This window comes from Rhamphochromis longiceps, linkage group LG3 (genome assembly GCF_057381845.1).
Source record: "Rhamphochromis longiceps isolate RC_006_pf linkage group LG3, R_longiceps_female_GT1.1, whole genome shotgun sequence".
Lineage (NCBI taxonomy): Eukaryota > Metazoa > Chordata > Actinopteri > Cichliformes > Cichlidae > Rhamphochromis > Rhamphochromis longiceps.
This window is the reverse complement of record NC_140559.1, coordinates 41,609,101-41,623,979: the sequence shown is the minus strand read 5'-3', so window position 1 is coordinate 41,623,979 and position 14,879 is coordinate 41,609,101. Positions and strand designations below refer to the sequence as shown.

At 39.6% G+C, this 14,879-nt stretch overlaps 2 protein-coding genes and 1 non-coding gene across 4 annotated transcripts; 2 read left to right on the top strand and 1 right to left on the bottom strand.

Annotated features, from left to right (window-relative positions):
• Nucleotides 1-1,771: 1,771 nt before the first annotated feature.
• LOC146674712 (interleukin-8-like) lies at nt 1,772-4,857 on the top strand. Its single transcript, XM_085398138.1, has 3 exons — nt 1,772-1,878; nt 2,989-3,124; nt 4,379-4,857. The coding sequence occupies exons 1-3, from the start codon at nt 1,827-1,829 to the stop codon at nt 4,497-4,499; spliced, it is 309 nt and encodes a 102-aa protein (XP_085254264.1). The 5' UTR covers nt 1,772-1,826; the 3' UTR covers nt 4,500-4,857.
• A 1,300-nt stretch (nt 4,858-6,157) lies between these two features.
• Nucleotides 6,158-11,138, bottom strand: trmt10b (tRNA methyltransferase 10B). Of its 2 annotated transcripts, none has more exons than XM_085398121.1 (9): nt 11,087-11,138; nt 10,687-10,833; nt 9,507-9,615; nt 9,276-9,406; nt 9,013-9,165; nt 8,719-8,797; nt 7,393-7,460; nt 7,178-7,301; nt 6,158-7,092 (listed from the first exon to the last, which is right to left on the bottom strand). In XM_085398121.1, the coding sequence occupies exons 2-9, from the start codon at nt 10,828-10,830 to the stop codon at nt 6,968-6,970; spliced, it is 933 nt and encodes a 310-aa protein (XP_085254247.1). In that variant the 5' UTR covers nt 10,831-10,833; nt 11,087-11,138; the 3' UTR covers nt 6,158-6,967. The 2 variants fall into 2 exon arrangements, with proteins under 2 accessions (XP_085254247.1, XP_085254256.1); XM_085398130.1 differs by having other exon boundaries at nt 11,034-11,122.
• A 2,120-nt stretch (nt 11,139-13,258) lies between these two features.
• LOC146674710 (small nucleolar RNA U3) lies at nt 13,259-13,474 on the top strand. The gene has a single exon (XR_014910870.1). It is a non-coding gene; the product is annotated as a small nucleolar RNA U3 (small nucleolar RNA).
• Nucleotides 13,475-14,879: the final 1,405 nt, after the last annotated feature.

The following is a 14,879-nucleotide window of genomic DNA, read 5'->3' as shown; positions in this document are numbered from 1 at the left end:
ACACTCTTAGCATTCTTAACTTATTCTTATCACATCCTGTAATATTAGCAGAGTTGTATTAATAGCAGCCTGACAAACAACAAAATATAAACTTTTCTGTTAGCTCTGGTTTTGGTCGCCACCAGACGTAGAATGGAGTTTTATCTGTTTGCAGTGAGACTGAACCAAATCACACGCACAAAAACAGTCCCTTGTATCAAAACAAAGAGCTGAAGGAGGCTAGAATATTACATTAAACCCATCTGACTGCTAAATTGGTCATAATAATGTGTTAGATTAATGCTATGCTCTTAGACTCTGTGCTGTCTAAAGTACTGCTGCTTTTTTTGTACCTTATAGATAGCGAGCTTAAATTTCTGGTGTCCATGTAATTTTGCACCTTAATGTACAGGTGCATTAATGGCCTGTTAAAAAGAGATGCTAGATAGACTTACACTTGATACACTTGATATTTTATGTATTACAGCTGCATCTGACCCAGCTGAGGTCTACCAGTTAGCCTGCACTGTTTTTACAAAGGTTTCCATTAATGGTCAAATACTTTGTTTAGCTATAGTGAAAAAGCTGTAAAATGCTTAATTTTAAAACAGTACATTGTGGTGCAATGTGAAACCAGAGCACAGGGTATAAAAATGGAAGAAAATTGGTACTTTTAACTTAAATAAACTTTAAAACTTTACATTTTAAACCTATATGATCTCTCTTGGCCCTCAAAAATGACCACAGAGAGATGCCGAGGTCTAGCATCTGTGTAGCTACACCTGAATACATAGAAACTGACTTTTCCTGGAGTCACAGTTTCACTGTTTCAAGAATTATATGAGTTACGCCTTTCACACTGAAAACATACATATACATAAACAACATAGTGTCTACTGTGCACTGACTCAGCCGTACATCTGCTCCTAAAGGTCAAAGGTCACTCTTTTGAGTATTCCAGTGTTCACGTTTCGGACAGTGAGGACAGATAGTTTCAGAGAGACGTGAAGGAGGCCATCTTTGTCTGCTCTACCTAAACAACAGTCTGCCACCTACAATCCAGTCTTGAGTTCCCTTCTCAGGCGTTTCGACCCGCGCTCACACCTCGCCTCAGGTGACCTCAGTAGGTCACATGTTAGGACGCCGCAAGGTCTCACGGTTGTTTCAATGGTTGGCCCTGGTGACGGTGAGAACCTATGCCTTTTTTCACACTTGGGCACATGAGATGACTCACATGATCATTAGTGACTCAACCACCCATAGAACCAGGACAAATGGGGATGTTTGTGAAACTTGTATTTGTAGAAGGACTAGACCTGCATCACAGTTTCAGTTGTACTACGGCTGCATAAACTACGATAAACTGAGATTGTTTACAAAACTGTGTCTGCTGATCTTTTTCCTCTTTCAGTGTGAGAAGGGGGATCACAGAGTTTACACAGAGTGTTGTGCTTCTGCAGAATTGTGACAAACAGAAGGGACTCGCAGCCTTTTCCTGGACACCCAGACATACATGTCCCAACTGTGTGGTTCATTTCTGGGACTGCTGACCGCAGCAAGCATGGTGTCTAACCTCAGTCGGGCCTCTGATCGTCCCCTGAACCCACCGTCCCATGACTGCCTTCTGCTGCACATGTGAACGCAACAAAATGAAACCAACGTGCACACTCACACATACCTCTCTGTGTGTGTGTTTTTCAAAATTAATTGCAGAAGTTCACAACAATCACATGATTAGATGTATGTATAAATATTAGAGTGCAGATGCAAGAAAACAGTTACAACAGCTGGAATACATCAGTCTGTGTTCAACAACAGAGCAAGCAGCCGCATCAGCAAGAAACAAGATGAAACTCTGCGTACTGATTGTGTTTGGGACCCTGCTCGTCCTCAGCCACGGTAAGAACTGGATCACTACACAGTAAGAAGTTTCTGTGTGAATAAACATTTCTGTTCTCTGGAAAGCGTAACGTGACCTTAATGTTTAGAAATTAAATTTGCTGGTGGAAACAGAAATAGGGAGAATATTTTTCCACATCTCTGCACGAAAATGGGAATTCATTTGCAAATACTGCATGACAAGAACAAAAAACAAACAAAAAAAGATTCATTGCTTACTAGAAATGTTCAAATCCACAAATACTTTTCTATAGTCATTTAAAATAAAATGCTAATTTAATGGATTTCACAGGTAGGATAGTTAAAAAGATTTAAAGTGCACAAAAATGTGTATATTTCCCTCTATTTGAAAGTGTGTTTTGGAATTATTATTATTTTTTATTGACTTAAAAAAAAGAATACAAATGGATTAAAACTTTAACTAATGGAAAACCTTACTGAGCGTTTTACGGGCCCTTTTTTGTCCATGTGACTTTTCTAAGTGGTGTCACATTTCAGCGTGATCGTGACCAGACTGTTTCACCATCTATTACGGTACGTCTTTCAGTTCTTCAGTAAGAATGGAGAACGTCTTTGTGCGAGTATTTTACAAACAGGAAGATGACTGGAAGAGCAAAAAAAAAGGGAAGAGCTTTTCTTAAGAATGTCAAAACACCAACTTGGGAGGAGATGATGAAACGTGCTGTTGGAAAGCTTTCCAGTCACTGAGTTGTAGGTGTGTGTGTGTGTGTGTGTGTGTGTGTGTGTGTGTGTGTGTGTGTGTGTGTGTGTGTGTGTGTGTGTGTGTGTGTGTGTGTGTGTGTTACACTGACTGCCAAGCGAATTTTGGCACAGGCTGGCTTTGCTTCTTCCCAGCATGACTTCCTCCCCCGAGTTTCAATGAAAAATCATTATGTAAAGCGCACGACTCATCTTGTTTAGAACTGCTTTGGATTTTCTTTGGCACTGGAGAATAATACAAGCTGTAAAACAAACATCACCCTGAAAACATTCACATGACCTTTGAAGTAAACGCAAGCTTGATTGATGTCTTCAAGTTTATATTCAAGTTCACGGGAGGTGAGAAAGGAAAGATAAAGCTGTTTGCTGTCAAATGTGTGCTGACGACAGGGATGCCGCCAATCAGCCGTGACTACAACACCCACTGCCGGTGCCTGCAGGTGGAGTCAAGGATCATCCCTCCAGACACCCTGAGGAGCATCAAGCTGTTCCCTGAGGGGCCTCACTGCCCGGACACAGAAGTCATGTAAGTCAGCCTGTCACAATCACCCTTTAAATCTAAAGGCTTATTATAAAAATAGGATTAGGTGTCTCACATAATCCAATTTAGATTTAGATGCTTTTAACAAAGGAAATAATTTATAAAAAAGTATTTTTTGGAACATTTGGTCCCCAGTATTTTAAACAATCTTGATTAAGTCTTGTATAAACACTGTAAACTGTATATAATTCATGGATTGATTTAAATAAATACAAATAAATACAAAAGGAAACTTATTTGAGCTTTTAAGCAAAAATCTCTTACATTTTTGCTTAAAAGTTTAAAAAGATTTGTGCCAATTAAGATTTCTGTAAATTATAAATTATGTGCATTTTGATCTTCTGACACTTTTAATCTCTTTCTCTGATTTAAGGGACATTATTTACATTTTTTCATGTTGCATCACTTTTTTAATCCAACTCGATCTTCCAGCCAAACTGGGAGTATCATCGCTCTTAAACACAATTCCAAATGTAACCTTAAAAATAATACCATAGCATATTGTTTTTTAAGACAAATTACTCAATTAATTAATTAATTAACTAGAAACTTATTTCATGGAAAACACTGAAGGCCTTTTTTTAAAAGCTGGCAGCAGTATTATTTGTTGAAACATGTTTAATGATGCTCATACAAACAGAGCATTGATAACATTGTTAATCAAACTGCCTGACGGGTACTTGGCTGGAATTAAACTCTGGGATCTGCTTACACGGATCAGATTTTCTCTCCGTGAAGTTCCAGTAAGCCCTCTTGGAACTGTTTCCCAACACTTTTTACATTTTTGTATAACTTCACAGTGAGTTCACATGAAAACACTGAGGTTTGTCCACATCACAGTTTTGCAAATATCTGCGGAGATCAGCTCCACACAGAGTTTGTGTTTTCAGTCAACAGGTTCACTCTCATTTCTCTGATTGCACCATGTTGTCTTTAATCACCTGAGTGTTCAGTCTCAGTGACGATTTTATCGATAGCTGGTTTGATTACTGTAATCTGTGAACTGCACATGGATTTTCACTTGAAATTGTTATAATTCCCTCGACGTTTAATATGCTCTTTTTGGTTCTTTTAATTCCTGGTAACTGTCTTGTGATTGCAGTTTGACGATTTTGTGGGGGAAATAATTTAAATAAAGTGAATCAGATGCTGGCTGGCAGATCCAAAGTATCACAGAGAGGTTTGCACTGAGCACTACTTACCTTTAAGCACTGACTCACTGTAATTCTCTTTAATCAGAGCTGGACTGGCAAACGGAGCAAAGGTTTGTCTGAACCCTCATTCTGCCTGGGTGAAGAAGCTGATCAACTTCTTTCTGGAGAAGCAGCAGATGGGAATGACCTCCAAGAAACGGGCATAAATCCTGCAGTTGTCTGCAGCTACCTGACCACTGAGCCATGACTGAAGCCAATATTTAACCCACTTTTTCTTTTTTTTTGCTACTTTATTTTATTTCTACTGATTGTTAATTTCTGAATATTTTACACCAATATATGGAACAACACTGATTTTAGAAAAAGAAAAGCTTCCTGTTTTCAGGGTGTTAAAGGAAAAAAAACCACCAGTCAAGTGATTGTATGAGCAGATCTTGCATGTAGCATTAAATATGTAGCACTGTAATACGTAACACTGCACTTCCTTTGGTGAATCTTGTTGATCAGCAGCAATAAATGATTTAATGCTAAAGAAACACTCAGATCAATGCAGTTATTGCATAATGAAAATTAAGTTGCTGCAAAGAAAATAAAAATGTTTGAAAACTAAAATGTGTTTATTGTTTATTCCAGCAGCCAACTCATGTTTGGCCACATAAAACATCAATATTTTAAATATGTTTATTATGGTATTTTTTTTTAACATGTCAGCATATTATCACTGAAAAACTTGTGACATTCTTGATGCAATGACGCTTCAACTTTCCACATCAGCTCTTTTTTATGAATGCATCACTGTTTTAGCCGTTTGGCACTCTTAATATCAGATTTCAGAAAACTGCACTTTCAGGAGAAACATCTGAACAGCATTTAAGCATTAAAACTCTAAACATGCATTATTATGTACAGTATATCTGACCCATCGGGGTCATTAGCACCAAATAAAGTTTAGTTGAAGTAAAAGATTGTGTTGATCCACAAGAAGAGCAATGCACCAAAACCCACACACATTAACATTTACATAATATAAAAGCAAAACTTCAGATGTGAGAGGACTGTTGCATCCTCAAACCTGATATTTTAAAAAAAAAGATTTTGAATGTGATTCAAGTCAGATCCTTCTTTCTTCACGATTCCTGCCTCCTTAATGAACAGTGGAATTGTAAAGCGCTTTGGGTGCCTTGAAAAGCGCTATATAAATGCACTCCATTACTATTATTATTATTAACAACATTCCCAGCTCCAGCCCCACTGAAGTATTCCCACAGCGTAACACTTCCACCATCGTGTTTCACTGTGCAGACGGTCTTCTTTGTGTTGCATGCCTCTCACTTCTTCCAAACATAAGCAGTGTGGCCAGAGAGTCCCAGCTTTTACTCATCTGACCAAAGGACGCCTAATCTTTCTCCACGTTGTCCTTAGCACACTCCAGCCTGGCTTAAAAGCATCTCCTCTGTAAGCTCTCACTGCATTCCTGTGCAATGATTGTCTTCTTTGAGGCTACACTTTGTAGCTTTGAAATCTTTCACTTCCTGCATCTATTATTTAGGCAGACAGAGGAGATACCCCTAACATAGTGCTGTGAGCACATTAGCCTCAGACCAGCTGTTAAAACCTGTGTTTGTTTGTTTGCTTGCAAGGGGAAGCCAATCAAAGAAAGTCTGTTTTATAAGAATAGATTAACTGAGAGTCTGCACCAAGGACCAGTATAAGGTGATTCAGGATATTTTGAACCGTGAATCATGCAAAGCTACCCTGGAGCTGGAGATTAGCATCAGAGGTCCATTTTAAATATGCATTATATACAATTTGGGTGTTTGTTTTTTAATATTTGTATTTTTTTTTAAATTAACTCATCCTAAAACCGTTTTTTCTTTTCATAAGTTCTGTTTGATAATAATGTGCTTTAGCGATCGTGGCTCAAGAGTTGGGAGTTCGCCTTGTAATCGGAAGGTTGCCGGTTCGAGCCCCGGCTCGGACAGTCTCGGTCGTTGTGTCCTTGGGCAAGACACTTCACCCGTTGCCTACTGGTGGTGGTCAGAGGGCCCGGTGGCGCCAGTGTCAGTGCGCCCCAGGGTGGCTGTGGCTACAGTGTAGCTTGCCATCACCAATGTGTGTGAATGGGTGGATGACTGAATGTGTAAAGCGCTTTGGGGTCCTTAGGGACTAGTAAAGCGCTATATAAATACAGGCCATTTTTTATGCTTTTTTGTAAAACTGCAAATTGAAAGTGCAAGTGTGTATTAACTCTGTTTATACACATGAAGTTTAAAAAATACAGTGTCTATAGAGACATTCATATAAAGCAAGATTTTCAGTGCAAAACACTTCACTGTTGGTCCATTTTAAGAAATGTAATCATCTTTCTATATACATATAAATTATACTCATAATGCTGCCGTTCACAGAAGCTGAAGTTGGAGAATAACAAATAAAGGCAGTATATGAAGACTCTAGAAAAACAGTAAAACAGTCAAAAATGCTCTTGCATGTGGTCCCTGCAGTCACTTTAAAGCTAATAAACATCTGTCAGTGTGTCAGCAGCGCGCTGTCCTCTTTAACCAGTCACAGCTCCCACCAGCAGCATGAAGAGTCTTCCTCTAACAATGTCCTTTCACAGGAGTTTCAGTAATTGATATGAAATTAAATGAAGTCCTTATTCTACAAGATGAGTCTATGTTGCAGGAGGAGGCGGCGAATCGCCTGCTGCAACCACGTAACCCTTCCCTGAAGGAAACCACGTCTGCAGAGCTTCCATCCAGCTGCCGGTGTCGCAGAAAGTCAACAAGATGTCAAACACTGCGGACACAGGAAAACTTTATTACCCAAAGCAGGTGGTAAAGACCTTTAAGTGTCCTCTGGACAAAACAAAATATTTGCTTGCCTTGATTAACAGCCAGGATCTTTGAGTGGAAATTCTTCACATTGTCTTTTTTCACCATGTACTCGTCTATAGGCAGCCTCGCTGTGCGGACGCTCAGCTCTCCGGCTCTGGACAGGCTCAACTTCTGCAGAGGAGAAAATAAACCTACTGGATATAATACTTACAGTCCTACTCTGTGCAATGTCTGTGTTAGGATCAGTTTTACAGAAAAATACCTTCTGGATGCTTTCATCCACCAGACCACCGAGGACGTAAACCTTGTCAGCATCCACGGATTCCAACGCTGAAAACAAAGGAGGAAAAAAAATATCTTAATGAATGTCAGCAAATTATATAATGTACATGAGCTCACTGGCCACTGCATTAGGTACATCTTCCTAGTACTGGGTTGAACCCTCTTTTCTTTCCTTTTAATTCTTCATGGCACAGATTCAAAAAGGTGCTGGAAACATTACTCAGAGGTTTTGGTCCATATTGACATGAGAGCATCGCACAGATGCTGCAGGTTTGTCTGCTGCACATCAACAATCTGAATCTCTTGTTCCACCACATCCCAAAGATGCTCTACTGAGATGTGGGGACTGCAGGGGTCATTTAGGTTCAGCAAACCAGTTCAAGAAACCAGTTTGAGATGTTTTGAACTTTGTGGACGCGGCCATCAGAGGATGGCACACTGTGGTCATAAAGGGTTGGACGTGGATGGCATCAATACTCAGGCAGGCTGTGGTGATTAAATGATGCTCAGTTTGTACTAAGGGGCTCAAAGTGTGCCAAGAAAATATTCCCCACATTATTACACCATTACTGCACTGCCTTGTATGAACAGTTACAACTTTTTAGACAAGGTAGGATGGATCCATGCATTCATGTTGTTGACCCTACCATCTGAATGTTGGACACATTTTCCTAATCTTCTTTTGTCCAGTTTAGGCGAGTCTGTGTGAACTGCAGCCTCAGTTTCCTGCTCTGACAGCAGTGCTCTTCTACATAGCTTGGTTGTGACAAGTGATCATCTGATATCAACACGTCCTTTTCACCCAGAGATCTGCCGCTCACTGGATATTTTCTGTTTCGGACCATCCTCTGTAAACCCCAGAGACGGCAGCTTCTGAAATACTCACACCAGCCTGTCTGACAACAACTGTGCCACCTTCAAACTTAAATCACCTTTCTTCCTCATTCTGATGCTCAGTTTGCATTTCAGCAGGTCGTCTTCACCATGTCTGAATTAATAAATGCGCTGAGTTACAGCGATGTGATTGGGTGATTCGATATTTGTGTAAAAGAGCAGTTGAACAGGTGTGCCTAATACAGCGGCCACTGAGTGTACATCTTGTGTAATATTTTTGTTTCTCTGTAAATATTTTATTTATTTATTTTTAGTGTTTTAATGCTGTTTTCTACTAATTTCATCTTATTAAAGGAGCGGGACAAGCAGCAGCAAACATGACAGCCAAATGGCGCCACCTGCTGGACCAATAATGCATTTCAAGAGCAAAACAAAGACATAAATGAAATCTAATCTAATTTATTTTTCACACCTTCTTCAGCATCTGGAGTGAGGTAGACAACCGATTCTGGAGGAAACAGGTCCAGACAGCTTCCGTCTGTTATATCCATCTGAACAAAACAAACACAGGAGACATGAGCACCTGCTCATAAAACACTGAGGCAATTTTGGTTAAAACATTTTGAGAAAAATAAACTCAAAAGTGTCCTTTAATGAGTGAATTACAGTCCTATAAATGCTTACATGCAAATTGTTTTAAAGATTTGCTGAAGGGTTTGTTCACTTAAAATCCTTTTAACTGTAAAAACAAACTTATATATATCACCGTGTAGTTGAGGAAGCCGTCATTCATTCGCACGCACTCTCTGTAGAGACGGCTGTCCTCTCTCAGCTCTGTCAGAAACAGGTGAAACGGTCGGGTCGTCTTCTTATTCGACCCGTAGAGCCGCCTCAGCTGGCCTGCCAGTCGGCTTATCTCCTGAAACACAAAACGTGCACTGCTGCAGTGAATAAACACCACCTTCTTAAATGAAAGGAGGTTTTTTTGGTAAGCTGAAAACGTTGTAAGGTTTTTCATTGTCCACCGACCTTATCAGACATGCAGTCTGTCATACTGAGGTCGACGCAGAGCTTGAGCCCCGTGGACCGAGCCTCAGCTAGACGCTCTTTAGTGATCGCCTTCATGACCCGCTTGGTAAACTGACGCTCTGTGCTAGCACCTGAATGTCAAAGAACACACAAAGAAAGGGACAGATGCTGTGATGTCACCAGCTGGAGACTTTCAGTTCCTCCTTAAGCTTCTCTTTGTTTTCTCTTTACCGGACTCCAGCTCACGATTCATCTTCCTCCTCAGCTTCTCCTCCTTCCTCCTGCTCTTCTTCACAGCCACTTGCTTCTCCCAGTGCCGCTGCTTCCTCAGGACATTCCTCTGTTCATTAACCAGACAAATAACTGTGAGCACAGCAATAATCCTCTCGAGCGTCAAGATATCAGAGGCACTGTTGGAAATCTCACCCTGTTCCTGTCATCCTCCTCTGTCACAGCAACCCTCTACATGTCCTCCTCCACTACATCCCTGAATCTTCTCTGAGGTCCTCCTCTTTTCTTCCTGCCTGGTAGCTTCATCTTCAACATCCCTTGTCCAATACATCAACCATTCCTGCACATGTCTCTAACTTCACCTCTAAAATGCTCAACCTGAGTTGTCCCTCTGACGTCTCTTTATGTCAGTGCCACTGCCTCCAAACCATCATCGCTACCAGACCAGCAATCCACTTAAACTACAGGAAACCAGATTTACTTATAAATGTTGTCATTGTCTTTAATCCTGACATTAATCTGCTGTACATCATCAAATTAAGCGTACAAGCACGTGGTCCCACACCTGGGTGTACAAATTAAAGAGGATCATCAGGTCATCTCATATCATGTTGACCTCAAACCTTTATTTAGCAGTTTTCACACCCCTGGATAAAAAAGTGTAATTTAAAAATTAAGTAATTTAGTGATATCTGCAATTCAGATGATGAAGGAAGCCTCAACTGTTTCAAAATGTTAATAATAGCATATAAAGCTCTGCGTGGCCGAGCCGCAGACCCGCTGAGACCTTGATCCTCTGATCGGTGCTTCCTATGTGCTCCCTGCTCTCATTTTAAAACCAGAGGTGATCACGCTTTTCAAGCTGTAGCTCCTAAACACTGGAACAGCCGTCAGTTCAGCAGAATCTGTGGTTTGTTTTAACAAGATTGCTGAAAACTCATTTTTATAGGTTTTTCTTTAATCATTGTCCCATTATTTGGGGGTTTCTGTTCCTCTAGTGTGTGTGTGGAAGTGTGAATACAGGAACTGTAAGACCATATGTTTGATTATGTGTTTTTATTATGGGCCATGCTGACTGATCTTAATGTGTGCTTCCATCCAAACTGTGACGCACTGTGAGCCCTTTAAATGTGCTACACTAATAAAGTCACTATCATTAGTATTATCACTGTGCACTCACAGAACAGGGCAGGTCTTCTCTCCCGGGCTTGGGGTCCACAGCATCTGTCTCCACGTCGATGTGAAGCAGATCCATGAGCTCTGAAGTTCCATTCAGCTGCACTTCACTCGTTTCCGGTTTAGCATGAGCCATCCCAGCAGGCATGCCCTGCAAACACACACAAAAGAAACTTGACGCTCTTCTTTAAATGTCCACGCATTTCTCATGTTCTGTGGTTCATCTTGAGGTAGCTGCAGACTTTGAAACCGTGTGTGTGTGTGTGTGTGTGTGTGTGGAGACATTTCAGGAATTCCGTGTTTGTGTTGCTGTTTAAACCAAACTATAAACATAAACAGAAATTACTCAACGACACATTAACAGCAACACTGCAGGTTCAACAGAGAGAGAGCAGCGAACATGCCTGAGCCGGGAGATGAGTCGCCTCACAGCCTCCAGTTACTGAACATGTGAGCGGCGCAGATGAATGACGTAAGCGTAAATAATATGGAAGAGGCGGGTCAACATGATAAAAAAAAAATAGGATTAATGCACTGTAACTCTTTATCGATCGGTCCAGAGCAACATAAACCCATTATTTGTTATTTTTTATGGTTTTATATTATATTTAAAAAACGTGGACAAAAAACAGGATTACTGTCAAATAGTTTGCTTTTACACTAAACAGCCAGTAGAGGGCGGTGTCACTTAATATGAAATGAATGCTGACGGATGGACGGACCCTTCATTTTGCTCTTTCACAGCATTCAATCCAGCACGTTTCTATCAAGAGTGTCTGCCTCATATCACAGTCTTTATATTTATCTTGTTTAGCTCCTTATTCTATTAGATGCAGGTTTTCTTACAGAGGACTCTACTATTTTATTTAAATCGCTTTATGTTCAGCTCCTTAATTTTATACTATTTTAAATGTTTAACCCTTGTTTATGCTGTGTTTTATTTTACTGAGCTGTTCTTCTACGTTTAAGCGTTGTTTGCTATAGGTCAGCTTTAATGTTGTGGCTCCTATAATGCAGGACTTCCCCAGCTTTGTGATGAAAACCACTTGTGCCAAGATTTTTACAATGATGCTGTGTAATAGTTCCCGCAGTTCAGTTTCCTGGGATTGTTAGCCTGCTGGCCTGTCGATCCCACTCGCAGTTCAGATTATTTAAATCCATGTGCCTGAGGAGGAAATTAGTGGACATGGATTACTTTTACTCTTATTGGACAAAAAGAAAAACTGCTACAGGACAGAAACATCTGCATTATGCTGCTAACACAACAGTCTCTTTGCGAGCAGCTGCACAGACAGCATGCTAACACTAATGTTAGTCAAGAAGAATGGTAAGTATGCGAAAATGTGTTTCAAGTCATTTTATGGGGAAACACAAACGTAATTCTAACGAGTTGTACGACGAATTACTTTCTCCTAGAGTAATTAGGTAATGCACTGCATTACTTTTAAGAGAAGTGTTCTATGCATTATGTGTAACACATTACTTTTTTGAATAATTACCCCACCACTGATCACAGCAAAGCGTTATAAATTAAGCTTGTGTTTACTTTTACTTCACGTCCTAATCAAGCAAAAATCCTGCAATTTATGTGTTTCATTACCCGCAGACTCAGTTTACACCTTAGTATGGATGGTTAATCAAATAAATATTTTATTGTTGCATCTGTTTACTTGTGGCATGGGGAAGGTTAATAATTTGGCGATTTTCATGAAGCAGTGGAGTAGCAGAAAACCCACTCTAAACATCAAAATCTTGTTATTGAACATGTAATATAGCTCCATGTGAGCTTTGCTGAAATGTAGGAAGTTACATGACTTTAATTGTTTTTACTTAATTAGCAGTTTAAGCTATTGCTGATTAATGGTGGCTTGTAATCAAACGTCATCCCTCTCTGCTTGTGTTTACCTGACAGCTGCCACAGACAGATCCAAAGAGACTAGAGACTTTCTGAAAGGATAATGAATAACTCTAAGCTTTTGTTATGAAGAGTACATTTCCATATCTGTAATTACTGTTGTTCTGGCACAAAAAAAAAGAAAATGCAAAACACTTGTCAAGATAGGAACAGGTTTACAGTCCTGTTTGTAGTCGGAAGACAAAAACAGGCGCACAGGTGACCTTTGCTAACAAATTGTTTTTATCATAAAAGTTTTTAACAAAAATATTTTTCTCATTTTATCTCTTTCTGTGTTACAACATGTATCGGCAGCATCCAGCCTTAGTGTGTGTTAAACAGATTGTTCCAAACCACGGCTCTAAATATGCGGATCAATCCTCTGTTATTGTTAGCATCCGAGGCTAACACGCGGCATGCGGCATCTCAGCAGCCAATGACAGACGTAGAGGAGGGGCATACCATCAGAGAGCATTGTGGGTACTCCAAAAGTAATTATTTATGTCACTTCAGAGCTCGCAGACGAGTACTGTTCGGTGTTAATACACCGAACAGTACTCGTTCGGTGTCACAACTACGATACGTGACCCAGTAAACATAAGCAGCACACACTGCTGTTAGCACCGTGACAGAGATGGACAGGGCCGTCATAGTAGTAGCTGGGTCGGGGCGCTTGTTCGTTAAGACTATACTTTCAGGGATCATTTCTATAGTGTCTAACTTGAGAAATGTGTTTCTAAAGTGTGTGGTCTCGCTAACCACGATGATGAGTTGGTGATACTCCTCCTTGAGCGCGAAGCGGGCCGAGAGACTTGATTTAATTCATATGCTCTTTGCTTTTGATGACCGTTCACTGTTTCTTCGGAAACAGCGATGGGAGGAGTATGATCAGAGTGGTTACGAAATGCTGTTAAAAAGAAGTTGTTAATTCTATTGGTTGCATAGTCAGCAAAAGCTATGTAAGTGTGTTGAACTACTCAATTTTGAGTCATACCAAAAACCTCAAAGCATGTCTGTTATGCGTAGGTGTTGTGCGTCCTAAAACGTTTTTAATACTGCTTGGATAAATCTTGATACCAAAGCCTTAATACTTTGAATTTACAAAAGCTAACAGTGAAGTAGATTTGTTATTTTAGATTGTTTTCATGTGTTTTTACTGTGATATATGTTATGTAATTTATATAGATATGTATATACTGTCCATATATTACTTTATGCTTTAATTTTATATTTTAATAATTGCACCTACTCAAAGATTTAGATTTATCTTAAAAAAAATGTATGTTATTTGGGGCCCCCTTCAGGTGGCATAAAGAGAGGAAATGATGTGCATTTCACTCCATGTTAGTCATTACTTAAATGTATGGAGTGTCAAGAGTGCCAACATTAATGAATAAATGCATCATTCAAAATGTTAATTAAATTTTCATTAAGTAATTAAAAATATCAGTTAATTTTATTAAAAATATATTTCAATATTTAATTAACTTGGTTTAGTTCCTGTGATGCATTGAAGCATGAAATAATTAGAAATGGTCTTTACAGCTCGGACTGTAACATTGATCGGTTACCCTGCACAGTGAGTCAAGACAGGTCGACATTAAAAAAAAAACGGATCAGTTCTCAGTGAGGTTTTTTTCTTTTTTTCTTTTTAATGATTTAATAAATTTTGGCATTTCTTCATAAAATCAGCATGATGGATCTAATAACTATCGTTTAGCTTGACTGAGTTGTGTAATAGCTGGTTTTCCTTCTTCATTATCTGACAGTTTATTTATTTACTCAGGTGATGTGAGTGAAGTATTCTCTGTGTACATCAAATGCAAGTTATTTGTGAAGTTTAAAGTAGGTTTGGAATACAAGTAGCAGCTCTGTTCTAATTCTTTATCATCTGCCTTGTAGTCCTGTGTCCTTCATTTTCACAGAATACATTGCGTTATTGTGAAAAATTCATCCTAAAAATATGCACGAAGAAAGAAAAAAGATAACAGTCAGCATGAAGCGAGCAGATCCTGATTTTACTAAACCAATAAAGGACGAAACTGAGATTTTGGGTTCATGATGGGACCACGCCTGAGGCGGCAGAGAAATCATTTCAGAGAGCCAGTGGTGAGCCGTTCTGTGACATGACAAGAATCAAATGTTCCACCATGCAGAATGAACATTTTGATTGCATCACCACTAGACAACATTGCAATTGGTCAGATGTGTTTAAAAGCATCCGAAACATCAGAAAAATTGAACTTGATCTGAAAAAATGAAAGCGCCTAAGTCGCTGGATGCAAAATAATTTTCTCTCTCTC

What these genes read in the sequence shown, in the direction of transcription:
- LOC146674712 (XM_085398138.1), top strand. Translation starts at nt 1,827, where the DNA reads ATGAAACTCTGCGTACTGATTGTGTTTGGGACCCTGCTCGTCCTCAGC. An exon ending in CCTGCTCGTCCTCAGCCACG is followed by an intron (nt 1,879 to 2,988) that starts GTAAGAACTGGA and finishes TGCTGACGACAG; the next exon opens with GGATGCCGCCAATCAGCCGT. An exon ending in TGCCCGGACACAGAAGTCAT is followed by an intron (nt 3,125 to 4,378) that starts GTAAGTCAGCCT and finishes CTCTTTAATCAG; the next exon opens with AGCTGGACTGGCAAACGGAG.
- trmt10b (XM_085398121.1), bottom strand. Translation starts at nt 10,830, where the DNA reads ATGCCTGCTGGGATGGCTCATGCTAAACCGGAAACGAGTGAAGTGCAG. An exon ending in GAATCGTGAGCTGGAGTCCG is followed by an intron (nt 9,407 to 9,506) that starts GTAAAGAGAAAA and finishes TTTGACATTCAG; the next exon opens with GTGCTAGCACAGAGCGTCAG. An exon ending in CAGACTGCATGTCTGATAAG is followed by an intron (nt 9,166 to 9,275) that starts GTCGGTGGACAA and finishes TTTGTGTTTCAG; the next exon opens with GAGATAAGCCGACTGGCAGG.